Source organism: Bos indicus, chromosome 12 (assembly GCF_029378745.1).
Source record: "Bos indicus isolate NIAB-ARS_2022 breed Sahiwal x Tharparkar chromosome 12, NIAB-ARS_B.indTharparkar_mat_pri_1.0, whole genome shotgun sequence".
Taxonomy (NCBI): domain Eukaryota; kingdom Metazoa; phylum Chordata; class Mammalia; order Artiodactyla; family Bovidae; genus Bos; species Bos indicus.
Genome location: NC_091771.1, coordinates 13,264,867 through 13,292,021, shown reverse-complemented (window position 1 = coordinate 13,292,021; position 27,155 = coordinate 13,264,867). Strand labels below are relative to the sequence as shown.

At 42.7% G+C, this 27,155-nt stretch overlaps 1 protein-coding gene across 2 annotated transcripts in view; it reads left to right on the top strand.

Moving 5' to 3' along the window:
- Window positions 1-20,132, top strand: part of ENOX1 (ecto-NOX disulfide-thiol exchanger 1) — a 342,949-nt gene extending 322,817 nt beyond the window's left edge. For both annotated transcript variants that reach the window (XM_070800030.1, XM_070800029.1), the window contains exon 15: window positions 19,174-20,132. In XM_070800030.1, the coding sequence (XP_070656131.1) occupies window positions 19,174-19,305 (132 nt within the window). In that variant the 3' untranslated portion in view covers window positions 19,306-20,132. The remainder of the gene's footprint in view (window positions 1-19,173) is intronic.
- Window positions 20,133-27,155: the final 7,023 nt, after the last annotated feature.

The window sequence follows — 27,155 nt, the reverse complement described above, 5'->3', positions numbered from 1 at the left end:
TCCTTCTGGGAAGGCCAATGGAAATAAGCAGGTCTTACATTGAGGGCAGTAAGGTTCATGGGGTGTACAAGACTGGGTCCATGGCCTGCAGCTCTCTGACCTCAGTACACGTCAGTCATCCTGACTCTTCAGTTTCAGTGGTCAGGATCGACTGTAGGGTTGCATTGTCATCTTCTCTTGATGCAGATGATCAAACCAGTGCACGATCCCACAAACGATTGACCTTTCTCACGGGGCCTTACACTTCACCTTCAAGAGAAATCAGCTGGAACAAAAGGTGGTTTGCAGTCATAGAGATCCATGCCCTCTTGAGTCTCCTGCAGCTGAGGACAGGGTGGACCGGCCCTGTGGAAGGAGGGGATTGTAAGGGTCTTTCTGTAACTTTTTTAAAAAAATGATTTCATTTTGGCGGTGCTGGGTCTTCGCTGCTGCATGGGCTTTGTCTAGCTGGCGGCAAGTGGGGGCCACCCTTTGCTGCCGTGTTGAGTCCTCTCACTGTTGAAGCTTCTCTTACTACAGAGCGTGGGCTCTCAGGTGCATGGGCTTCATTCAGTAACTGCGGTTCCCGGACCCTAGAGCACAGGCTCAGTAGTTACGGCACACGGGCTTAGTCGCTCTGCAGCATTTGGGATCTCCCGGGTCCAGAGATCAAACTCACATCTCCTGCACTCGCAGGTGGATTCTTTACCACTGAGCCACCAGGGAAGCCTGGTGATTGGAAGAGTCTCGATATTCAGAATCATGGCACTGCCCTCCCTGTGGTCTCCCCTCACTTGGAAGGGGTTGGGCTCGAGGTACAGAAAACACTCTTGTGAATTCAGAAGAGAGGAGGAGGAGCAATACAACGTTCCTTTGTTGAAAGCAGCCTTTGAAGGGCTTCTTGGCTGTGCTTTCCTTCTCCAGTGTCATCCTTCCTGATATCACCACTACCTTTGTCTGGAGGAGTAAATGAAACACCGCCCGCACCAGTGTTCTTGGCATAGAATGAGCCCTCAAGAAATGATTCCTGTTGTTGCTATCATCCTTCCCTCGGACTGTTGACATTTCTCTCCTTCCCTTTCTAGAAACCCCAAGCGGGAAGCCTTTTGAGAAAGCAGTGGTCGCTTCACTAGGAACCCATTTGTTAGCTGTGTAATCACGGCAGGGCGCTAGTCCGACGTGCGCGCCCGTGAGGCGTGTGTGAGCGCGCGCGTGGACGTCCGGGTATGGTCACTTACATGATGGTGAGCAGCTCAGGAGTTCTTGTTCCACTCTCACCCTCAAGGCAGGGTCCATCACCCCCTTGCTCAGCTGAGATCTGTGTGGTCTCCCTCACTGAGGAGAGAAGTCATACACCTGGTCTCTGGCCCTTGGATGGCAGACTTTTCCAGAAGGAGAATTCCATTTCCTCTCAGATTCATAGTTTCATTTTAGAAGACAGCGTTACCCTCACAGAGAAAACACATGGCATCTCCTCCAGACAGCCCTCCATCTCCTGGCTCAAATGCAATTCTTTACTCATGTCTAAGGTAAAAAGTATCTATCTATCTATCTGTCTATATATATAAACATTCAGTTCAGTCTAGTCGGTCAGTCGTGTCCGACTCTTTGCAACCCCATGGACTGCAGCATGCCAGGCCTCCCTGTCCATCATCAACTCCCAAAGTTCACTCAGACTCATGTGCATCGAGTCAGTGATGCCATCCAGCCATCTCATCCTCTGTCATCCCCTTGTCCTCCTGCCCCCAAGCCCTCCCAGCATCAGGGTCTTTTCCAATGAGTCAACTCTTCACATGAGGTGGCCAAAGTATTGGAGTTTCAGCTTCAACATCAATCCTTCCAATGAATACCCAGGAATGATCTCCTTCAGAATGGACTGGTTGGATCTCCTTGCAGTCCAAGGGACTTTCAAGAGTCTTCTCCAACACCACAGTTCAAAAGCATCAATTCTTCGGCGCTCAGCTTTCTTCACAGTCCAACTCTCACATCCATACATGACCACTGGAAAAACCAAAGCCTTGACTAGACGAACCTTTGTTGGCAAAGTAATGTCTCTGGTTTTTAATATGCTGTCTAGGTTGGTCATAACTTTCCTTCCAAGGAGTAAGCATCTTTTAATTTCATGGTTACAATCACCATCTGCAGTGATTTTGGAGCCCCCAAAAATAAAGTCTGACACTGTTTCCACTGTTTCCCCATCTATTTCCCATGAAGTGATGGGACCAGATGCCATGATCTTCATTTTCTGAATGTTGAGCTTTAAGCCAACTTTTTCACTCTCCTATATATAAACATGTATTTATATAAATATAATATATATATTATATAAATATTTATACATATATTAATGTACATAAATATTAAAATAAATCCATTCATAGATATAATATATAAATATTTATACATAAATATTAAAAGCAAAATATACATAAATACAAAACATAAAATATTTATACATAAATACAAAACATATTTATACATAAGTATAAACATAAATATTTATACATAAATATAAAACATTTTAATATTTATATATAAAATTTAAATATGGCACCCCATTCCAGTATTCTTGCCTGGAAAATCCCATGGACAGAGGAGCCTGGTAGGCTGCAGTCCATGGAGTCACAAAGAGTCGAACACGACTGAGTGACTTCACTTTCACTTTATATTAAAAAAAGTGTTCTGACTAAAACTCCTGGGTGCCAAGGACTGGACCAAATATTCTTTCTAACCCAGTGAGGCTGAGAGGATATTTAAGACTTTTAATCCAGAGAGCAGATTACGGCTCTAGACTGGAATCCCACAGCCCCAGAATCTCAGCAGATAGTAAATCGAGGAGTGGTTTGTCCTCTAAGTGTCCTCCAGGGCCCTGTCGTTGCATCTGCTACCAGGAGGCTCAGGACCCTGCAGGGCCATGGCCCTGTCACTGACATTCTCCTGCACAGCAGCCTGGTTAATCCTGTTAGTTAATCCTGGTTAGCTCCTGGCGCCCACTGTGGTTAATCAGGACAAGCTGAGTGTCACAGTCCACCCCCCAACTCCAGAGTTTTGGTGAATGTTGCATGAAGATGGGGAATTCAGCCTGGCTTCCGCAGCTCGGGATGTTTGCTGACTGCTGAGAGGGCTCCTGCTTTTTACTGTTTGTTCGTTTCGTTGTTCACCTGGCTGCGTTGAGTCTCAGCTGCAGCACACGGGATCTTCGCTGCATCATGCAGAATCTCTCTCTGGTGGCATGTGAACTCTCTAGTCGTGGCATTTGGGCTCGGAAGTTGCAGCACTTGGGTTCAGTTGCTCTGTGGCATGTGGGATCTTAATTCCCTGACCAGGGATTGAACCCGAGTCCCCTGCATGACAAGGTGGATTTTTTAACCACTAGACCACCAAGGGAAGTCCTGAGAGGGCTTTCTAGAAATTCCACTTAGCACCGTATTGTTTCCTTGAGATGAGACAGAGTCACCATCACCACTGCTGTTAAGATAACATTTCAATTCTGCCTTGCCCTGTCTTGATGGGCTTTCCTGGTGGCTCAGATGGTAAAGAAGGCACTTGCAATAATGCAAGATATCTGGGTTAGATCCCTAGGTCAGGAAGATCCCTGGAGAAGGAAATGGCAACTCGATCCCATATTCTTGCCTGGAGAATCCCATGGACAGAGGAGCCTGGCGGGCTACAATCCATGGGGTCACAAAGAGTCAGACACGACTGAGTGACTCAGCACACACATGCAGACAGGAACAAGGAAAGCAGCTTCCGTCCAGCCTGTAGCAGAGTTTTTCTTAGGAGTTCCCTGAAGGCCACAGATGAGGATATGGATGGTCAAAAATGGAAGGAGAGACAGGAATTAATTTAAGTTAGGATGGGCATGTACATTGCACAGGGGTCCCTAAAACTGTGTATCCCCAAATAGTCCATTTTCTGGTTAAATACTTTTTCTGCCTAATTTTTTTTTTTTCTTTCCTGCCTCTTCTAAACCACTCACTCTCATCTGCTCAGCTCTCTTATGTCACAAACATATGACCAAGTCAGAAAGATGCATTCAGAGGAAGACAGTGCCAGAGTGGTTGAGGGGAGATGGCTTCCTGAAGCTTTACTGAGTCAAAACTCATGCCCCAGGCACAGGCAGGTAATCTTTTCCAAACGGGCAACACTATCTTGAAAATGCTTTATGATCAATACCTAGAATGTCTCATATCAGCCCAGAGCCTTTTGAGCTCACTGGCTTATCCTAAGCCTTGCAGAAGTCACATCTGAGCATCAGCAGATGAATGTTTTCTGTCTAACAGTGAAGAGGGGGGAGACCTCTGATCTTCCCCCAATACTGTCTAAGAGATTCAGACCCAGTTCTCCAAGTGTCTCTGGCTCCCCACCCACCTGCCAGCAGCCTCTTCCTAAAACCCATAAAGTGAACAATTTGATTCTGAGACCAGACTCGATATAATGGGGCCACAGAGGCTAATTTTTTTTAGAAAGAGCTGCCATTTGGGACATGACACCGTGTTTGGTAACAGACTTGGGTGCTCATGACATGTTCCTTTCCCGCCAGAGGGGAAAACCATTTGCATCTGTGTACTGGAAGCATTCCTGTGAGATAGATAAAATATCTTGTCAGTTCCAAGGAGGTGCAAAATAGACCTTAATTGGAGAGCATTCTTCCCCAGATGATAGCTAGGTGGTAAGGTTGGAGAAAATGTTCCAAATAGTGTTTGTGAGATTGCCTACCTGAATAATCTTTTTTTTTTTTTGGTAGATTTTTTTCACTGTGGACCATTTTTAAAGTCTTTATTGAAAATTGTTGCAATATTGCTTCTGTTTTATGTTTTGGGTTTTTTTCAGCCGCAAAGCATGTGGAATCTCAGGTGGTTCAGATGTAAAGAATCTGCCTGCAGTGCGGGAGACCTGGGTTCAATCCCTGGGTCGGGAAGAGCCCCTGGAGGAGGGCGTGGCAGGCCACTCCAGTATTCTTGCCTGGGGAATCCCATGGACAGAGGAGCCTTGCGGGCTACAGTCCATGGGGTTGCAAAGAGTCGGACACGACTCAGCAACTGACCCTTTCACATGGGATCTTAACTCCCCAACCGGGGCTCAAACCCAGTACCCCCTGCACTGGAAGGTGAAGTCTTCACCACTGGGCCACCGGGGAAGTCCCCCTACCTGAATAATCTTTAATATTACGTATATTCTGGTGTTCTCCTGAGTAGCCACCTGAGTGAATGAGTGTTCTGTTGCTTAGACAGGCTATCATGAATGTGTTTTCCAGACGTCACAGCGCCTCTAGAAAGCATGTGGCATAGGAAGGTTTGGAGGTAAGGAGACTTCCATCTGGCCGCATGAAAAGCAGAAAGGGAGTTATAACTGAAGAGGGTACCAGGGACCCAGTGACTACTTGGTTAAGTCACTGCTTTTTTTTTTTACAAACTGTGTTTCCTATGGACAAGGCAGAACGGGGAGTGGCCAGGATACAAAAGAAATCTAAGAAAGGACGCTGCTCTCAAAAAGCTCGTAGTCTCAATGAGCAAATGGTGTATTTATGAAGGAACTTGAGAGTCAGAGGTGAACTAATGAGATGTTCGCTCGGTAGGGTGGGCAGACAGGGAGCGCAACAGGGGTTGGAGAAGGGCAAAGTGCGTGCGGATCATGACCAGCAGGGGCGCCCACGAGTCCGTGCTGGTTCTCATGGCTCCTCTGGAGTGCCTGAGCGGTCCTCACCATCTCTCTCCCCTTTCTCCCCTCCTTCCTCTCTCCATTTCCCTCCAGATCTTTCCTCTTCTCCTTCTGGTTCTTTCCTTCTGTTCTCTTCTTCCTGCTTTCCTGTGCTTTTCCTCACACCTCCTCGCCTTCCTCCCTGATCCTCTGCCTCCCAGCCCTTTCCTTCTCTTTCCCCCAGGTCCTCACTTCCGTTTATCATCTTTCCCTTTTCTCCTCTCCCGTTTCTTCCTGTGTCCTGCCTGCCTCCCCACCCACACTCTGCATGTCTCTCTGCGGATATTCGCTGCAAGGCGTCTGTGTGGCGTGTAGCGACACCGTGCCCTGCCCAGGGATGTGAAGGATGAGTAAGATCTCAACGTGCAGGAAAGGCTAACAGTCAGTTCATTCCACAAAAAGAAATCTGATTTTTGCAGTTGGCTTCTCTTGACTCTCCAGCCTTGACAAAGCCTATGTGGGTGTCTCTTCAGTCCCCCAAAATGAAAACCCCTTCTCCACTGGCCTCCCTTGGCTGACTGATATGGGACACAGAGCCAACCATCCCCGATGATAAAATTTATTTATGCCTTCCTGTGTCCGTGTATACATGTGCTTAGTGGCCTGGCAAGGAGGCAGTGGGCTTGAACCAGAGTCAGCAGACCAGAAAATAAAGCAAGTACATCTTACAGATGACCTCTGCCTCTCACAAACCACCATCACGCAAGCCCCTTGGTTAGAGCCTTCCTTCTCATCCTTTCTTTTCCTTCTAATTAGAGCAAATCAATCCTTTCTCAAAGAATAAACGTTAGAAAATTTTAAACAGAAGTGAGGGGGAGCCACTGACAACATCGAAGAATAAAAAGACACACAGACCCCCAGTTTCCCGGAATAAAAGCCAGCTGGGTAAGAGGAAATAAAAGCATCATGTTTATGACAACCCTCCCCAGTTGCCAGAGCACCAACATGTGGTGTATGGGAAAATGAGATTTCACAGTCACAGCACGTTTCTGACCTATATCATAACGCCGCACGGGATTCTCTTAGCTTCGTGTATCTGATTCGTCTCATAGTATCCTTGTGAGAAAGCGAATGCGGTGCTGGAAAGCCGGGCTGGATGCAGCATCAGGAGCCCAGCTCGGAGCTCCAGCCTCTCCACGTACCAGCTGGGCCGGCAGCAGCCCTGCCCTGGACCCCAGGGTTCCATCCGTGACCCACAGGTGCTCAGGGAGAATCCCCGGCCTCAGAAGGGGTCTGGAGAAGGGAATCCTGCACACCTGGCCGGGAGATGGGTCCCTCTGGCTCTGATCGCAGCCAGTGAGCGCTGAGTGCTGTGTCTTTGTGATGATTCCATGACGCTTCCAGTTCTGAAGACCACGAAATGACTGAGAGGAAGAGAAAGGATACCGTGAAGACAGGATCATAACAGCTGGCATGTTTTAATAAGGAAGAGAAGAAAAAAAGAATTAAAGTGAAGAAATTTGTAGGTTAACATTCTTCTTCAGACATACACTAAAATAGAAGGACAAATTTTCTCTTGAATTTGTCTTGAAAATCCCCAAATGTCACATGTCATATAGGTTGTTTTATCAGGAAGGGAAAAGGTTTAAAAACCATCAAAATAATAACATGAAGCAGTTTCTCCATGCTGTTTCTTCTCACATGAGACATAAACATCTTTAAGGGAATGGCTCTAGAATCTAGCTGAGCACCTTATTAGTAAATGAATTTTTTTTTCCTGGCATCAGGCTCCTTTTAATTGCTTCCCCAATACTGTTGTCCTTTGGTATCTGCAGGCGACTGGCTCAAAGAAACCCTGTGGTTACCAAAATCCACAGATGCTCAAATCCTTTATATTCACATAAAATGACTTGGTCTTTGCAAGTAACATACACAGCAACGTCCTTGCCCTATTTATTTTGTTGTGCCCAGTCTTAGCTCAGGCATATGGGATCTTCGATCTTCGCTGCAGCACACAGGATCTTTAGTTGTGATATGTGGGATCTGGTTCCCTGACCAAGGCTCGAACCCAGGCTCCCTGCATCAGGAGCTCGGAGTCTAGCCGCTGGACCACCAGGGAAGCCCTGATCCTCTCTGTACTTTTAACTATCTCTAGATTATTCACAATAATATCTCACTGTGGTTGTTTTTTTTTTTTTTCTCTTGATTAGTGATGTTAAACACCTTTTCATGTATCTGTTGGCCATCTGTATGTCATCTTTGGAAAACGTTCAGATCCTCACTCATTTTTTCGATTGGATTCCTAGGTTTTTTGCTACTGATTTTGTGAGTTCTTTGTACATTGTGAATATTAACCCTTTATCAGACATATGACTTGCAGTATTTTTCCTATTCGGTAGATTGCCTTTTCATTTTGCAGAGCTTTTTATTTATTTTTTAATGGGTATTTTAGATAAGATTTCATTTGAGGTGCCTGTGCTGTAATTGTATCCCTGTCCATATTATAATATTTACACCGTCCTGGCTGAATCAGGCCGTTACCTTGCAGTATCAACAGCAACTGGCAGTTAACTACTTCTTTTTTTTTTTTTTTAATAAGTTAGTCTTTCCCCTAGTTGTACTATTTTCTCACCACCCTAGACTCTTTACCTACTTTTCTTTTTTTTTTTTAATAGCATTTACTGCTCAGATATATTTTATTTTATTTTGTTTTTTAAATTTTATTTTTAAAATTTACAATATTGTATTAGTTTTGCCAAATATTGAAATGAATCCGCCACAGGTATACCTGTGTTCCCCATCCTGAACCCTCCTCCCTTCTCCCTCCCCGTACCCTCCGTCTGGGTCGTCCCAGTGCACCAGCCCCAAGCATCCAGTATCGTGCATAGTTAACTACTTCTGAAGACACCAATGGTTGTTATAATCATTTCTGGCTAACTGGTTATTCCAGCTAAGTAATCATGAGAATTTCAAATGCCAGTTTCACTACTATTTAGATGTGTGACTTCAGACAACTCACTTAACATCTCTGTACCTTAGCTTCACTGCCTATAGAATGGGTTTTTTATGTGTATTAAATGGCTTAATAGATGAAAAGCATTTACAGCAGTATCTGGCACATAGTAAGTGCTGCCTAGTGTTGGCTGCCATTTGTTTTGAGCTTAAAAGTGCGCAAAAGACCTATCACATTCTCTCAGTTTGAGATCTCCGCCACAACCTCGTGGACAGGTGAATTTTAAAGGCCTGCCCCAAACCCAGTGTTAGCGTGTGCTGGGGCAACACTGCAGCAGAAGTCCTTAGAGCATCCGATGAGTTTCCTTCCAATTCCTTTCCTGCGAGTGAGAAAATGCCCAAAGACACTTGGTGACTTAGGCAAGATGGTGGCGGTCGTTGTTCAGTCGCTCAGTCACGTCTGACTCTTTTGCAATCCCATAGACTGTAGCCCACCAGGCTCCTCTGTCCATGGGATTCTCCAGGCAAGAATCCTGAAGTCAAGTGACAGTTCCTTCTCCAGGAGATCTTCTTGATCCCGCGATCGAACTGACATCTCCTGCTTGGCAGGGAGAATCTTTACCGTTGAGCCACCCTGGAAGCCAGGCAAGATGGTAAAGCAGGTTAATGGTCATTCGTGACTGGAAAGTGAACTTCTGCGTCTGCATTTCTTCCTTCTAGCAGGTGAACGGCTTATTTGCCTGTTTAGATAACTTTTTGATGAGACAGTGCACTTGAAGCACGGACCCAGTCTGAGGACGTGGTGCCGCCTCTCCGCTGCTTCTTGCCGACCTCTGCTTCCTTTGTGGTTGAAGTCTAGGCTCAGGTCAGAAGCTACCATAGGAGATGACGTGTTGCTGCTTTTCAGCACAGAGTTTGACCCACCAATCACCGAAGACCTGATGTGAGCATGCAGGATTCGATCAGCATTGCTGAAATAGGGATAGAGAGAGAAATTGAACCTGTGCCAGGCCCTGTGTTACATTTTACACACAATCCTAATAATAACACTATTCTCCACAGTGGCTGTACCAACTTACATTCCCATCAGCAGTGTGGGAGGGCTCCCTTCTGTCTGCACCTTCTCCAACATTTGTTATTTGTAGATTTTTTGAATCATGGCCATTCTGACCAGTGTGAGGTGATACTTCATTGTAACTTTGATTTGCATTTCTCTAATTAGTGATGTTGAGCGTCTTTCCATATACCAATTGTCCATCTGTACTTCTTTGGAGAAATATCTGTTTAGACCTTCTGCCCATGTTCCGATTGGGTTGTTGTTTACTACTATTAGATGAGCTGTTTGTGTCTTTTCTGAATTAAGCCCTTGTCGGTCACATTGTTTGCAAATATTTTCCCCCATTCTGTATGTAGTCTTTTCATTTTGTTTATAGTTTCCTTTGCTGTACAAAAGCTTTTAAGTTTAATTAGGTCCCACTTGTTTATTTTTGTTTTTATTTCTATTGTATTGAGAGATTAAGCTAAGAAAACATTGGTATAATTTATGTCAGAAAATGTTTTGCCTGTATTCTTCCTAGGATTTTTATGGTGTCATTTTGAGTTTATTTTTGCGTATGGTGTGAAAGAGGTGTGAGGGAGTGATCTGACTTCATGGATTTATATGCAGCTGTCCAGCTTTCCCAACACCACTTGCTGAAGAAACTGTCTTTCCTCCCTTACAGTCTTGCCTCCTTTGTCAAAAATTGACCATAGGTGTGTGGGTTTATTTCTGGGCTGTTATCCATGTCTGTTTTTGTTTATCCATGTCTATTTCTGTTATCCATGTCTACCATACCATTTTGATTATTGAAGCTTTCTATTGTCTTGGGCAAACTGCAGGAGATGGTGAGGAACAGGGAGGCCTGGCATGCTGCAGTCTATGGGGCTGCAAAGAGCAGGACACCACCTGGCGATGAACAGCTACTGCTGCCTGAAATCTAGGAGGGTTATGCTTCCTGCTTTGTTCTTTTCCCCAAGGTTGCTTTGGCAATTCCGAGTCTTTCATGGTTCCATATAGACTTTAGGATTCTTTGTTCTGTGGGTAATTTGACAGGAATCATATTAAATCTGCAGATTGTCTTGGACAGTATGCCTTTTTAATCATCCTGATTATTAATAAAACCCTAGAGCATGTGGTATCTTTCCATTTCTTTGAATCATCTTCAATTGTCTCATTATTCTCAGCATGTAAATCTTTCACCTCCTAAGTCAGGTTTATTCGTAAGTATTTTTTATATGATTTTTTCAAAGGGATTTTTGTTTTTTTACTTTCCCTTTCTGATATTTCATTGTTAGTGCAAAGTAAAAAAATGCAACAGATTTCTGTACATCAATTTGTATTCTGCTGCTGCTGCTGCTAAGTCACTTCAGTCGTGTCCGACTCTGTGCGACCCCATAGACGGCAGCCCACCAGGCTCCCCCGTCCCTGGGATTCTCCACACAAGAACGCTGGAGTGGGTTGCCATTTCCTTCTCTAGTGTATGAAAGTGAAAAGTGAAAGTGAAGTCGCTTAGTCGTGTCCAACTCTTAGTGACCCCATGGACTGGCAGCCCACCAGGCTCCTCCATCCATGGGATTTTCCAGGCAAGAGTACTGGAGTGGGGTGCCATTGCCTTCTCCTGTATTCTGCTACTTTACTGTATTGTTTTATTAATTTTAGTCGTTTTTGTGTGGTCCTTAGGGTTTTCTATATAGAGCATCATGTCGTATGCATATAGTGACAGTTTGACATCTTTTCTCCCAATTTGGATACATTTTATTTCTTTTGTTTTACTGTTGTGGCCTTGAAAGGAAAGTTATGACCAACCTAGACAGCATATTAAAAACCAGAGATATTTCTTTGTCAACAAAGGTCCATCTAGTCAAGGCTATGTTTTTTCCAGTAGTCATGTATGGATGTGAGAGTTGGACTATAAAGAAAGCTGAGCACAGAAGAATTGATGCTTTTGAACTGTGGTGTTGGAGAAGACTCTTGAGAGTCCCTTGGACTGCAAGGAGATCCAACCAGTCCATTCTGAAGGAGATCAGTCCTGAGTGTTCATTGGAAGGACTGATGTTGAAGTTGAAACTCCAATATTTTGGCCACCTGATGCGAAGAGCTGACTCATTTGAAAAGACCCTGATGTTGGGAAAGATTGAGGGCAGGAGGAGAAGGGGACGACAGAGGATGAGATGGTTCGATGGCATCACCAACTCAATGGACATAGGTTTGGGTGAACTCTGGGAATTGATGATGGACAGGGAGGCCTGGCATGCTGTAGTTCATGGGGTTGCAAAGAGTTGGACACGACTGAGCGACTGAACTGAACTGTGGTTAGAACTTACAAAACTATGTTGAATAGAAGTGGTGAGACTGTATATATCCTCCTTGTCTCGTTCCTGATCTAAGAGGAAATGCTTTCAAGAGTTTCACCACTGAGTATGATGTTAGCCGTGGGTTTGTCATAAATGGCCTTTATTATGTTGAAGCATGTTCCGTCTGTGCCCACTTTCTGGAGAGTTTTTATCATAAAAGAAGGCTGAATTTTTTCAAAATGTTTTTCTGCACTTATTGATATCATGTGGTTTGTATTCTTCAATTTGTTAATAAGTTATTGACCACAGACATATTATTACACAACGTTATTGAGATATTTTAATGTTCATTTGCATAACAATCACCAGCAACAGGTGTTAGTCCCTGCAAAAATCCCCCAGGCAATAATGTATTAATATGGTGTATCATACTCATCCACACTGTGGATACTGAAAAACCCTCGCATCCCTGGGATAAATCCCATTTGATCATAGTGTATGATCCTTTTAATGTACTGTTGGAGTTGGTTTGCTAGTATTTTCTTGAGGATGTTTCCATCTCTGTTCATCGGTGATACTGGCCTATAATCTTCTCTTCTGTGGTATCTTTGTCTAACTCTGGTATCAGGTTGATAGTGGCCTTGTAGAATGAGTTCAAGAGTGTTCCCTTCTTGAAATTCTTTGGACAAGTTTCAGAAGAACAGGTATTAACTCTTCCAAAGTGTCTGAGAGTAGTCTGTGAAGCCACCTGCTGCTGGACTTTTGTTGTTGAGAATTTTTAAATTACTGATTCAATTTCAGTAGTGGTAATTGGTCCATTATTTTCTATTTCATCCTGGTTCAGTCTTCGGAGATTTTCTTTTGACTTTCTATGAATTTGTCCATTTCTTCTAGTCTGTGCATTTTACAGGTGTAGGGCTTTGACGGTGGCTCAGCTGGTCAAGAACCCACCTGCCAATGCAGGAGACGTAAGAGACAAAGGTTCGGTCCCTGGGTTGAGAAGATCCCCTGGAGAAGGGCACGGCAACCCACTCCACTATTCTTGCTTGGAGAATCCCATGGACAGAGGAGCCTGGGTGGGCTACAGCCCTTAGGGTCACACAGAGTCAGACATGACCAAGGTGACTTCGCACACAGTAACTTGTAACAGTCCTTTATGACCGTCTGTATTTCTGTGCTGACAGTCTGACTTCTCCTTTTTCATCTCTGATGTTATTGACCTGCGTGCCCTCTTTTTTTTTCTTGATGAGTCTGCCAAAAGGTTTATCAATTTTGTTTATTCAAAGAACCAGCTTTTAGTTTGATCTTTTCTGTTGTGTTTGTAATCTCTATTTCATTTATTTCTGATCTTATTTCTTTCCTCCTACTAGCTTTAGGTATTGTTTGTTCTTCTTGCTTCCTGATGTAAGACTGTATTGCTATAAACGTCCCTCTTAGAACGGCTTTTGCTGTGTCCAGTAGGTTTTGAATCATCGTGCTTTTGTTTTCATTTGTATCTAGGTATTTTTTTCTTTCTTTTTTTATTTCTTCAGTGATCCATTGGTTGTTTAGAAGCATCTTGTTTAGCCTCCAGATGATTGTGTTTCCAGCTTCTTTTTTTTGGTAATTGATTCTAATCTCATAGTGCTGTGCTCAGAAAAGATGCTTGATATGATTGCAATTTTCTTAAATTTACTGAGGCTTACTTTGTGCCCAGCCTGTGATCAGTCCTAGAGAATGTTCCATGTGCACTTGAGAAGAATGTGTATTCGATTGCTTTTGAATGAAATGCTCTTTAAATATCAACTAAGTCCAATTGGTATAAACGTGTCCTTGAAGGCCTATACTTCCTTATTGGTTTTCTATCTGGATGATCTGTCCAGTGATGAAACTGGGGTGTTAAAAGCCCCAAGCCATTATTATGTTGCTATCAGTTTCTCCTTTTATGTCTGTGAACATTTGCTTTATATATCGAGGTACTCCTATGTTGGGTGCGTATATATATAGTTACAACTGTTGTATCTTCTCTTGGATTGATCCCTTGATTGTTACGTAGTGTCCTTCTTTGTCTCTTGTAACATGCCTTTTATTTTAAAGTCTATTTTGTGCAATATGAGTATTCCTACTCTAGCTTTCTTTTGATTTCCATTTGCATGGAATATCTTTTTCCATCCCCTGACAGTCTGCATGTGTCTCTAGGTCTGAAGTGGGTCTCTTATAGACAGCATATATATGGGTCTTGTTGTTGTATTTAGCCAGTCTGTATCTTTTGGTTGGCTCCTTTTATCTATTTACATTTAAGGTAGTTATTGATATGTGTGTTCTTACTGCCATTTTGTTAATTGTTTTGGATTTGTTTTTGTAGGTCTTTTTCATTCTTTTATTCTCTTATCCTATGATTTGATGGATATCTTTGCTGTTGTGTTGGGATTCATTTTTCTTTTTTGCCTAAAAATATATATTATAGTTTTTTACTGGCAGTTACCATGAGGTTTTGATATATAGCATTCTGTGTACACACACACATATGTATATATACACATACACATGATTATTTTAAATTGCTGATCTCTTAATTTCAAATGCATTTCAAATATCCTGCATTTGTACTCTCCTCTCCTGTAACTAGTTTAGATATAGTTGAGTGTGGATGATTTCCTGCCTTTACCGTTGTCTGCCTTTACTGGTGAGCTTTCCCATTTCATAATTTTCTTGTTTCTAGTTGTGGCCTTTTCCTTTCCACCGACTGGAGTTCTTCTAGCATTTCTTGTAGAGCTGGTTTGGTGGTGCTGAGTTCTCTTGGCATCTGCCTGTCTGTACAGCTTTGGATTCCTCTGTCAAATCTGAATGAGTGCCTTGCTGGGTAGAATTTTCTCAGTTGTAGCTTTTTCCATTCATCACTTTAATTATATCATGCCACTCCCTTCTGACCTGGAGTTTCTGCTGAAAAAAATTAGCTGATAACCTTATGGGGATTCCTGTGTATGTTATTTGTTGCTTTTCTCTTGTTGACTTAATATTTTTGTCAGTTTGATTAGTATACATCTTGGTATGTTGTTCGTCCTCGGGTTTATCCTGCCTGGGACTTTCTTACTGGATTTGGGTGACTGTTTCCTTCCCCATGTTAAGGAAGTTTTCAACTATTCTCTTTTTGAATATCTTCTCAGGCCCTAAGCCTTCTGGAACCCCGATCATGCAAACATTAGTACATTTGATGTTGTCCCAGAGATCTCTTAAACTGTCCTCTTTTCATTATCTTTTTTTTTTTTCTTTATTCTATTCTGTGGCAGTGATTTCCATGACTTTCTTCCAGCTCACTTATCTGTTCTTTTGCCTCGTTTTTTTCTGCTATTGATTCTACTTTTTTCATCTCAGTTACTGTATTCATCGACTCTTGTTCTTTATATTTTCTAGCTCTTTATTAAAAATTTGTAACTTCTCACTCTGCATTCATTCTTTCCCTGAGTTCTTGGGTCATCCCTACCGTCATTACTCTGAACTCTTTCTTGGGTGGATTGCCTATCTCCAGGTCACTTAGTTGTCCTTCTATGGTTTTATCTTGTTTCTTCATCTGAAACATATTCCTCTACCATCTCACGTCTCAATTTCTAACTGTATGCTGTAACAACAACTCACTCAGTCATGTCTGACTCTCTGTGACCCCATGGACTGCAGCACACCAGGCTTCCCTGTTCTTCATCATCTCCCTGAGTTTACTGAAACTCATGTCCATCGAGTCAGTGATGCCATCCAACCATCTCATCCTCTGTCACCCCCTTCTGTCCTCAGTCTTGCCCAGCATCAAGGTCTTTTTCCAATGAGTTGGCTTTTCACATCAGGTGGCCAAATATTGGAGCTCCAGTTTAGCAGCACATTTTTATGTAAGTGGAAAGTTATGTTTCTCGACTTTGGAGAAGTGGCATTGTATAGGGGCTGTCCTTTGTGTCCTAGCAGTACACACTCCCTCTTGTCCAAGGGCCAGGGACCAGCTGGTCCCAGGGTAGGCTCTGGTCTGCATTTGCTGACTGAGTTTCACGTGTTGCTGGATTGTAGCTCTCTTGCTTTGGGGTGTCTTGCCCCCGTGATGGGTGAGGCTGGTCTAGAGGTTTATCTAGGCTTCCTGATGGAAGGGCTGGTACACACCCACTGGTGGGTGGGGCTGTGGCAAGGGGCGTGTCTAAAGGTGGCTGTGTGCTCAGGAAGTCTTTAGGCAGCCAGTCTGCTGATGGGAGGGGCTGTGTCCCCACCTTTGTGGTGGTTTGGCCTGAGGTGTCCCAGCACCAGAGCCTACAGGCTTTTGGGTGGGGCCAGGTCTTGGTTCCAAAATGGCAGCCTCCAGGAGAGCTCGCACAGATGAACTGTCCCCAGCACTTCTGCCACCAGTGTCTGTGTCCCCACAGTGAGCCCCACCACCCCCTGCCTCCCCCAGGAGACCCTCCAAGACCAGCAGGTAGGTCTGGCCCAGGCTCTTACAAAGTCACTGCTTTGGCCCTGGCTCTTGGTGTACACGAGACATCGTGTAGCCCCCCAAGAGCGGACTTGTTGTTTAGTCCAGTCCTGCGGAACTTCTGTGCTCAAGCACTAGTGGCTTTCATAACCAAATGCTCTGGGCATGCCGCCTCCTAACGCCAGAACCCAAGGCTAAGGAGTCTGACTCAGAATTCTCACTCTTGTGGGAGACCTTCTGCTGTGTATTTCTTCTCCAGTTTGTGGGTCACCCACCCAGGGGGCAATGGGATTCGACTATATCACACGTGCACCCCTCTTACCTTTTTGTTGAGTTTCTTCTTTACATCTTTGGATTAGAATATCTTTTTTGGTAGGTTCAAGTCTTTTTTATCAGTGGTGGTTCAGCAATGGGTTGGGATTTTGGTGTGCTTATGTGAGGAAGTGAGCTCAAGTTCCTTCTATTCTGCCATCAGCATGATGTATAAACTCTTAATTAAACCAGTGCCATATCAGTAGGCACAACAGCACCCCTTCACAGTGATGATAATGAAGTCTAATTGTACATCCATTACAGAACTGCCTTCAGCACGAACAGGGCAACTTCTGGGGCTCTGAGTGATGCAGGATGCCACAGCAACACTGGCAGGGGTCCTTGTCCAGGTTCTAGAAGCTGTCTGTGTTCCCTGAATTGTGGCTCTCTACCTCTCTTGACTTCCCTGGTGACTCAGATGGTAAAGTGTCTGTCTACAATGAGGGAGACCCGGGTTCAATCCCTGGGTCAGGAGGATCCCCTGGAGAAGGAAATGGCACCCCACTCCAGTACTATTGCCTGGAAAATCCCATGGACAGAGGAGCCTGGTAGGCTACAGTCCATGGGGTCACAAAGAGTCAGACACGACTGAGCGACTTCACGTTCACTTTTACCTCTCTCTTCAAAGTCAGCCATGGCAAGATGGACTTCCTACTAACCCTGCATCCATCTAGTTTGATCCAATATTTTGTTTTAAATTTTGTATCTGTTATTCATCAAAGATATGTGCTCAGACGCTAAGTTGTGTCTGACTCTTTGCAACCCCATGGCCTGCAGCCCACCAGGCTCCTCTGTCCATGAGATTCTCAGCAAGAATACTAGAGTGGGGTGCCCTTTCATTCTCCAGGGAATCTTCCCAACCCAGGGACCGAACCTGCATCTCTATGTCTCCTACACTGGCAGGGAGATTTACTACTGGCACCACATAGGAAGCCCCACATAGTGGCCTGTAATTTTTTTGACATTGTCTGATTTTGGTATCAGGTGATGGTGGCTTCCTATAACAACTTTGGGAATATTCCTTCTTCCGTCTGTTGGAAGAGTTTGAGAAGAATCCGTGTAGTTCCTTTGTGTGTTTGGTAGAATTCCCCAGTGAAGCCATCTGGTCCTGGACTTTTGTTTGCAGGGAGTTTGTTTTTTTTGTTTTTTGTTTTTTTTTTAATTACAGATTCTATTTCACTTCTAGTGATCTATCTGTTCAAAATATCTATTTCTTCTTGATTCAGTTTTGGTGGGTTGTATCGTTTCTAGAAACATATCCATTTCTTATAGGTTGTCCAACTTGTTGGCATATGATTATTCCTAGTATCCTCTTACACTTTTGTATTCTGTGGTGTCAGTTGTTTGGTCTCTCTTAATTGTTAACTGGGAAGTATCCAAGGTGGCACTACTGGTAAAGAACCCACCTACCAATGCAGGAGACATGAGGAGGCGGGTTCAATCCCTGGGCCAGCAAGATCCCCTGGAGAGTCCCCATGGGCAGAGGAAGCTGGCAGACTACAGTCCACTGGGTCACAAAGAAGTCGGACACAACTGAAGCAACTTAGGACACACGGTATCTGTACAGTGATTGCACCATGAAAAAAGAATGTCTTATTTGCCGAGCATTTCTGAATGTCCAAAGCTGTGCTAAGCCTGTAGTCTGCACACATCTTTACTGAATGTTGTTATTCCCCCTTTCTGTGACTTATGGAGACTATCTTGGTAGGGCCATTTTTAGCTCATAACAATAGTATGATACAAAATTTAAACAAATTCAGGATCCCAGTCAACTTTCTATCTGAGATCCCTATATATATATATATATATATGGCATGGATTAGGATGCAAACACAGGAAAATAAGAGCAATGGCTGTGTTAGAGTAGAAAGATTGTGGTTGTTCCAATCTTTAAGAAAAAATGAATTATTGGTATAAAAATATATGTAATAAAAATTGGGAGAAGAAAAAAAAATTGCATTTAAAAAACCTACCTGGGTTTTATGACTAGACATTGAGACTTTTATTGCTGTGGGTGCTGAGTTTCATTTTTATTCCTAAAGCTATGTGGTCTTCTGGCCCCTGTGAAAGTTAAGAGAAGGAAGTTAGGGTGACGGGACATCTACCCACCGGTCCTCTGGTCCTCACTGAGCCAGACAGCAGAGCTGCCCTTTGGATCAGAGGACTGTGGTTCTCCAGAAGTGGTGATCAGTTTGCGCTGAGCTATCTTAAATCTCCCCCCATCTCCTTTTTAGATCAAGGCAGGGCTGCTCAGACATCACGCTGCCAGTAAGGCAGTCATCCATATGAAGAGTGAACCTGGAACTTTCCACCTGCTTATCCCATGCCCCTCTCCTAACAGCTGCCCAGGAAACGATGCAGCGAATCACTCTCAGCCCTTTATCTCGCGCTCCTTCTGTAAAGACCTTACTTAACAGCCAAGCGGAAAACCGCACGCTTGTCTCATTTGGGAAAGCGCGTCCTTACTCAGCCCCCTGCCTCCTGTAAGATGAGTTCCCCTCCCAAAAGTGACTTTTCTTCCTTTCTAACAGATATCTGCAAACGAAATCGAAATGCTTTTGATGAGGTTGCCACGCATGTTTAAGCAGGAATTCACAGGCGTGGGAGCAACGCTGGAAAAAAGGTGGAAGTTGTGTGCCTTCGAAGGAATTAAAACTACCTAACTGTGAAGAGCGATGAAATCTCTGGATGAAACCGCCTGAACCCGGCCAGGGCTGTGCCGCGTGAGCCCAGGAGGTTTGGGGCAGGTCCAACTTGGGACCTTTATGGAGCCGTCAGAGCCTGACTGTAGTTACATCTGTGGCGTTCTCTTGTGAGTGGAAATGTAATTGTGTACCAGTTCCCTAAAACAAAGCTTCATACTGTGACAGATCTGTTTGCTATGAAAACCAATGATTCCACAGTCATAGTGATGGCAGAACCCTAAAATATGCTACATTTGAGACTAGCTCACCAAGGAGACTATTTAAATAATGGTGTAGCAATGGTCGTTGCTAGGCTACAAAGCTGTATATGTAATGTATAGCTGAAATCATTCAATGACATTTTCCTGAAAGTCTTTCTGTTTTAGTAAAAAAAAAAAGAAGAATAAAGAAAAAAAGTAATTTTACAGTAAGGAAAAAAAATCATACCAAAAGAAAACTTGAATATGTGTCTGAACAGTTACTGCATTTTGTAAATTAAGTTATATGCTGTTCTAGGGACTTTTTTGCCTTATTGAAGAGGCAGAAAATGTGATGGGACTCCTTGGGAATGCTTTACCAAGAATATTATTTTTCTAATGTAACAATCCTCCATCATACATTCTTTTAACATGGACTGCATAACGATTTTCATAAAATGTAAATAAAAGATGAACTAGTGCTCCTGTCTTGTACTTGGTATGTAACATTCAGGTTTATGCATCAAAATAAACATTCAGTAAATATTGCTGTTACAAATTTTATAGCAAAGATATTAATTTTTTTCAATAAATATGACTTCTACCATATTGGTTTTGCAAATTATTCTTTGATATATTTTAAGAAATATTGGTCACATTATTCAATCCCATCTCATAGCCCATTATTTTTAAATGACTAAATAAATGCGTAAGTGACATGAAGAGACAAAACATTTCAGACAGCAATATATAAAAATCATAAAGTAGAAAGTACTCAGAAAAAATTATATAGCGTTAAAATGGGTATTATTTGAAAATACCAAGATATGACAGCCAAATATAATCAACATGAATTTTATGTTTGTTTTGTGTCCTCATGCATAGAAACAAAGTAGCCAGTTACTTACTATTATTAATTCCTGGGTTTATTTGTATGTTTTCCAGAAAACATACAAGTTAGAAAAAGAATTAAAAAATTCACACGTCAACAATTTAGGTTTCCCTTCTTTAAATGTAAGTAGAATAGAGCTTTCAATTGCGTTTCCCTCCTGTTTCCTTACATGAGAATCACAAAAAAACAAGTATTCAAGATAGTGATTGATTTTAAATGAAACATTGTTTAGGAAGACAGCTGAACAGTGAATGTTATTTAAAATTCCAAAAAGACATTCATAATTTCCTACTGGACATTATTGTCCTCCGGCTCTTTTTATTGAGTCCTGATAAATTAAGATTCTTATTCATACCTCGCATAAATATCTACACATATGTTATATTCAGGCTCAGTGCTAACACCATGAATATGCAGCTGAATAAGAAAGGAACCCCTCACCACCCCAACCAATGAACTCAGAGTTCAATGGGGAAAATAAATTTTCCCAAAAGTGTCTATATGATGCGAACCACGTGACAGGAAAGATTTGATAATGGAGCCATGATCCAACCTAAATATCAATGTCATATCAATGCTGAAACACTTGAGGTCTCTTCACTGCCATCTGTGAATGCCCACCACCACCATCATCCTGACATGTTTAGGTCAGGAGGCAAATAAGGATACAGCAATCCGAAAGGGGACCTCCTTATTTACAGATAAGGTTACCATAAAATAGAGGACCTAAGAGGCTCACCTGAAAAAGAATTAGAAGAGACGAATTCAGTCAAGTGGCAGTTAAAGACAACTTCTAGCAGGGGCCCAAAGGAAAGTACCATAACCTAGACCATCTGCAAGCTGAAACCTGGTCAACGTCTCCAAGTGTGCATTCATACTTTCAAGTGTTGCCCGCAGTCACTTTAGCCTGAGGATACACTGCACAGGGCAGACCCCAACTTAGGGCTTCTGCTCAGCAGAAGGAGTTGGCATGACCTTATATTAGATCTGAGATAAGACACTGCTTTCTAACTTCAATTATGTGAATAACTTATTTTTGCCAGGAAAAAAAAACAAACTTCTGAATTATTTCACATGCATGCTGGTTTCAGACAGGACTTTAGAGGTCACCTGGGGAAGGAAATGGCGTTGGTACCGACGTCTTCCTGTCACCCCATCCTCCCTAATCCTCAGGATAATCCTATTAAAAAGGACAGTGTTATTGTCCTCATTTGTCACACAAGGAGAAGGAGGCTCACACGTGCTAACAATCTGGCCAAATTTGCATGGTTAGACAATTCTGAATACAGGGTTTGAAACCAGGACCCAGTGACTCCAAAACACATTGTTCTTTTTACCATGCCACGCTTCTCAATCTGTCCCCACTCCTCCCATGAGCTCAGTGCTCACCCAGGGCCTTCAGACCTCCGCTTTTGCTCTCCTTTATTCTCCATCCCCTGTACATGCATACAGGTGGGAAGACCTTTATCTCCTAAACCCACCCAGTAACAAATCATCATTCTTGGATTCTGAGAAGCAGCAAAATGTTGAAAGTTTGGAAATCCTGTTACCTGGGCCCGATGGGTCTTTTTGGATTGCTTTCTCACTGCTCCCCTAAATAAGACTAATAAGTTTTTGTCTATCGGCTTTTGTTCATATCTATCTATCCAAAGAGAAATACTTTACCTGAACCTGCCTTCCAATACAGGAGACGTAAGAGACTCAGGTTTGATCCCTTGGTCAGGAAGATCCCCTGGAGAATGAAATGGCAACCCACTCCAGTATTCTTGCCTGGAGAATCCCGTGGACAGAGGAGCCTGGCGGGCTACCGTCCAGGGGGTCGCAAAGAGATGGATACAACTGAAGTGGCTGAGTCTGTATGCATGCACTACTCGTCACAATTCTACGCAGCTTTAAGAGGAAACACAAAGCCTCTCTCCTCAGCCGTGAAACTTTTCTCCATCCCCCAGAAGTCTGCCTCTGCATGACCATTATCCATGTGGACGATTTCTTCAGGCACTGACTCCCCAGCAGTCTTTGCCTCATCTCCCCATTAGATCACAGGCTCTTTGAGGGATCCAAGCCTGTCTCATTTACTTTGAATATTTCTCAGAGTGATGTTACTTATAAATATTTAGAACGCAAGACAGAGAAAGAACCAAGATGTTTTTCTGCCTCCAGAGATCAGTTTGCTTAGACACAAAAGAAAAAAATTACAAAATATTTTAAAAGGCTGCAAATATTTTAGATCCAAGATTCCAAGACAGAAAATGTGAGCAATAATATACTATATGCTATGGAAATACAAGAAGCAACCCAATTCCTTCTTAAGGTCGAAACCCAGATCGATTAGCAACTCTTCGATGAAGCCCTGGTCTCCAGGATCCTCTTCCGGTTCCCACCACTACTGCAGTAAGTTCCCACTGCGGCCTGAGTTCTGTATTGTAACCCTTCATGGACGGAGCTGTCTCTCCCACGTCCTGCAGGCTGGAGACCTCCCTTACTCAACCCTCTATGAGTAAGGGTTGACATAGACCGCAGACTGACATGACACACCATGAGTTTTAGGCATTTATTGACTGAACGGACCCAACGAATGAAAGAAAAGCCCACACAGGAATTTTCTGAATTTGTTGAATCAAATCATATTGAGGTATTAGGCCCAATAAAGAATAAAGGCCAGAACTTTCTTCTTCTCAGCTGTAAGATCCTGGCAGAAGTCTTCTTTTTTAACACATTATTTGACCAGAGACATTTTAATACATCTTTTGGTACACCTGAATGTTACTGACTGTACACATTTAAATATTCACTTACATAACAAATTACCACAGGCATTAGTTTCTGCAAAAATCCCCTGTACCTGCATACATGTAATATGGCAGGAATATGTTAAAATTTTTTATTGTGGGAAAATACACATAACGTTTATACTTTTAACCATTCATAATTGTATAAATCAGCGGCATTAAACACATTCACAGTGGTGACACAGCTAGTCACCACTGTATAACTTTTTCATCATCCTCAACAAAAACTGTAATACACCCATTAAACAATAACTCCCTATCCCCCTCCTTCCAGCCCCTGGTAGCCTCTATCCTATGTTATGTCTCTTTGAATGTACAGTCTCACGTATTTCACCTAGCTGAATGTCTTCCAGATTCATCCATAGCATGTGTCAGAATTTCATTCCTTTCTGAAGCTGAATAATACTTTGTTGTATGAGAACTCTTCTTGCTGGCTTAAGTACCTGTTATCTACTGCAGCAAGGAAAAGTCCCTTGTCTACGTTTGAAAGTACTTAAGTACTTTTAGTAAATACCACATCAAAAACAACATTTGCAAGTGTAGAGAAGTTTGCTTCCATCTAGATAAACCTCATTTTCATTGAGGGTAATAAAAATGAAATGACAAAAGTAGAAAATGTTGGCAATAATTGTGTAGAAAAAGACTGTTTCAACAAATATCCATGCAACAAATGTGATATGTGACGAGTTATTTTCTCTTGGTAAGGGTTGGAGATGTTTCACTTTGAGGGTTTGTTTTTTTTTTTAATCCATTTTCTAAAAATGGATGCTGTGTTTGTTTCACTCAATAAAAGACATTTTATCCCAAAACCGTAAGAACTATTTTACCATCATACTCATAGTTTCTCCTCATAAACTGAGAAAATAAAGAGATGTTCGAGTCCTAAAATCTTATAGCTTGGCTCACTTTATATCAACATGGTAAAAGGTTCACATGTATATTCAATCAGTCTGTCATTAGTATCTGAATAAACTACAACTTTCACAAGCAGCATACCAAACATAAACATTTCAGAGTTAAACAACTTACTATGAATGTGTTTCTATATTAGATCACTAAAAAGTTTGTGTTTCTTGTTCCACCAACTCCAGTTCCCCTCTTCTGCTCTCAGAAAGTGGATCTTCTTTGAAAAATGTCTGGGCTTCAAACACCTGACCGTTTCTCATACTAGGAGAGTGTTGAGTCTGTGTGGAGTCGAGTCCAGCCCCAGCTACGTTACTTAACCCCAGGGAGGTGCTAGCCCACATTCGTGATACAGTAATGTTAACACCTATGTCAGAGGATCACGGTGATTGATTCAGTAAGACAGCATGCATAAAGCACCCAGATCGGAGCCAGGGAGACTGAAGTCACTGGTTTCTTCAAAAACTGAACTTCAGGGTGACCCTGTGGCTCAGTGGTAAAGAATCCGCCTGCCAATGCAGGAGCCACGGGTTCGATCTCTGATCAGGCAAGATTCCACACGCCATGGAGCAACTAAGCCCATGGGCCACAACTACTGAGTCTGTTCTCCAGAGGCCAGGAGCCACAACTACTAAATCTGTGTGCTGCTGCTACTGCAGCCTGCACGCCCTGGAGCCCGTCCTCGCAACAAAAGAAGCCACTGCAACGTGAAGCCTGCACACCGCAGCTAGAGAGTAGCCCCCAGTTGCTGCAAGTAGAGAGAAGCCCACACAGCAGCGAAGACCCAGATCAGATCAGATCAGTTCAGTCACTCAGTCGTGTCCGACTCTGCGACCCCATGAATCGCAACACGCCAGGCCTCTCTGTCCATCACCAACTCCTGGAGTTCACTGAGATTCACGTCCATCGAGTCAGTGATGCCATCCAGCCATCTCATCCTCTGTCGTACCCAGCACAGCCTAAATACATTTTAAAATTTTTTTAAAAACTTACCCCAGTTTAAAACACAGAACACAGAAACTTTACATACATCATCCCAAGCAAAGTAGGCAAGCCCCTTTCCCTGCTATTTGTCTATTCCTGCCCTTAGGGATAACCAGCCAATAATATATTTCTAAATATAAGAATAAAATAAGACAAATAATAGTATAAAACAGATATAGTCATCATCCCGACAAATAGTCTATTAAATATGTACAAATGTAAAATCAACATAAGGAAAATAATTGGAACTCTGGGATTCTCCAGTACTCTTGCCTGGAAAATCCCATGGACAGAGGAGCCTCGTAGGCTGTAGTCCACGGGGTCGCAAAGAGTCAGACATGACTAAGTGACTTCACTTTCACTTTTCACTTTCATGCATTAGAGAAGGAAATGGCAACCCACTCCAGTGTTCTTGCCTGGAGAATCCCAGGTACAGAGGAGCCTGGTGGGCTGCTGTCTGTGGGGTCGCAGAGTCAGACACGACTGAAGTGACTTGGCAGCAGCAGCCTACAAAGAAAGGAGGTCAGTCACATTCAACTCTTTGTGACCCCATGGACTGCATCCCATATCAGGTTCCTCAGTCCATGGAAGTCTCTGGGCAAGAATACTGGAGTGTGTAGCCACTCCCTTCTCCAGGGGATCTTACTGACCCCGGGATCAAACCCAAGTCTCCTGCATTGCAGGCAGATTTTATACCATCTGAACAACCAGGGAAGCCCCCTAACCTGCCAAGACTTTGCAATGCTTATATGCAAATAGGCAGTCATCATCACAGTGACCCTCAGCCAGGAGAAAATCTAGAACCAGAATTCTTTGTAGCAACTCCCTTTTTACTTATTTGGTTTATTTCCAACAAACAGTAATCAGGGTCATATACATTCAACTGTGAAGACATTGTATGGCTCTGGACAACTGCCATTTTGAACGATGATCAACTAGGTATACAGTATGCAAGGATTAAATAAAGTATTAATTATGTTCTCTTTAACCCAGCAGAAACATGGTCAAGAAAAATTATAGCTGTAGCTGGAACATGCCATAGTATTATTTTAAGAGAACATACACATCTATTATAGTTGCTGAGAGAGTCAAAGTAAAGGACTCCAGTAAATCTAGTAATTACAGACGAGTTGTGTTAATAAAATTAGCTGTTCGGGTCCAGAATTTTAACTCTCTTTGCCTGCTCTCAGAACCATGGAGATACACAAACAATAAAGCTCAGACGTTTCAACTGCCCATTTCACCTCTTACATAATGTACATTTATCGTACAGAGCTATGTAATGGAACGTTCTTACTTCGTGGGAAAAACAGACTCATAAAAAGAAATTGCAAACATTTTACAGTAGAAAATGGTACTTTTCTAGACAAAGCAAGAAAGTGGTTAATGTACAACAGAAAGTGCATTGCAGGTAATGAAATGCATTTTTTTGTCTAGCAAATGTATTTATTGTGTGTTGAAAATTGTAATATCTTCCCCTGCACGAAGAAATTCCTATATAAAGCTCATTTGTTGTTGTAGGGAGAAAAAACTCTTTTTCTTGTTTACTAAAGCAGTCTATCTTAATATCAAACCCCAGACTGTCAAGTTCACTTAAGAAGAGGTATGTGTAGATAAGAATAGGACTGAAGCAGAAACCAGAATATTCCATTTCATCTGCTTTTCATATCTGAGTGAGTGCTATGCAACCCACAACATCTGGTAGCAATCTCTTTTCAGAAAGCATTCTTCTCTTCAAAAGAAAAAGCTAAAAATTGGTCAATTTGAGGCTCTCATCAATAAATAAGTCTTTTGCCTTTGAATATGCTTATGCATAAGTGAGGGTTTGTCTCGTATTTTTTTGAGATAGAATGTGAAATATGGGCTGGCAAGTCAAACACTGTCTTCAGATGGTGATAATATATGAACGCCATTGTGGGTCGTTTATTAAACAGACATTGATTGTTACGTCAAATCAACATATCATGTATCATTTTTATGACTTATAATCACAGTAAATCAAGTTTCAAATAGGAAGTGCTATGAATTCTTAGGATAATTGTCACTTCCTAAGGCTGGGCAAGC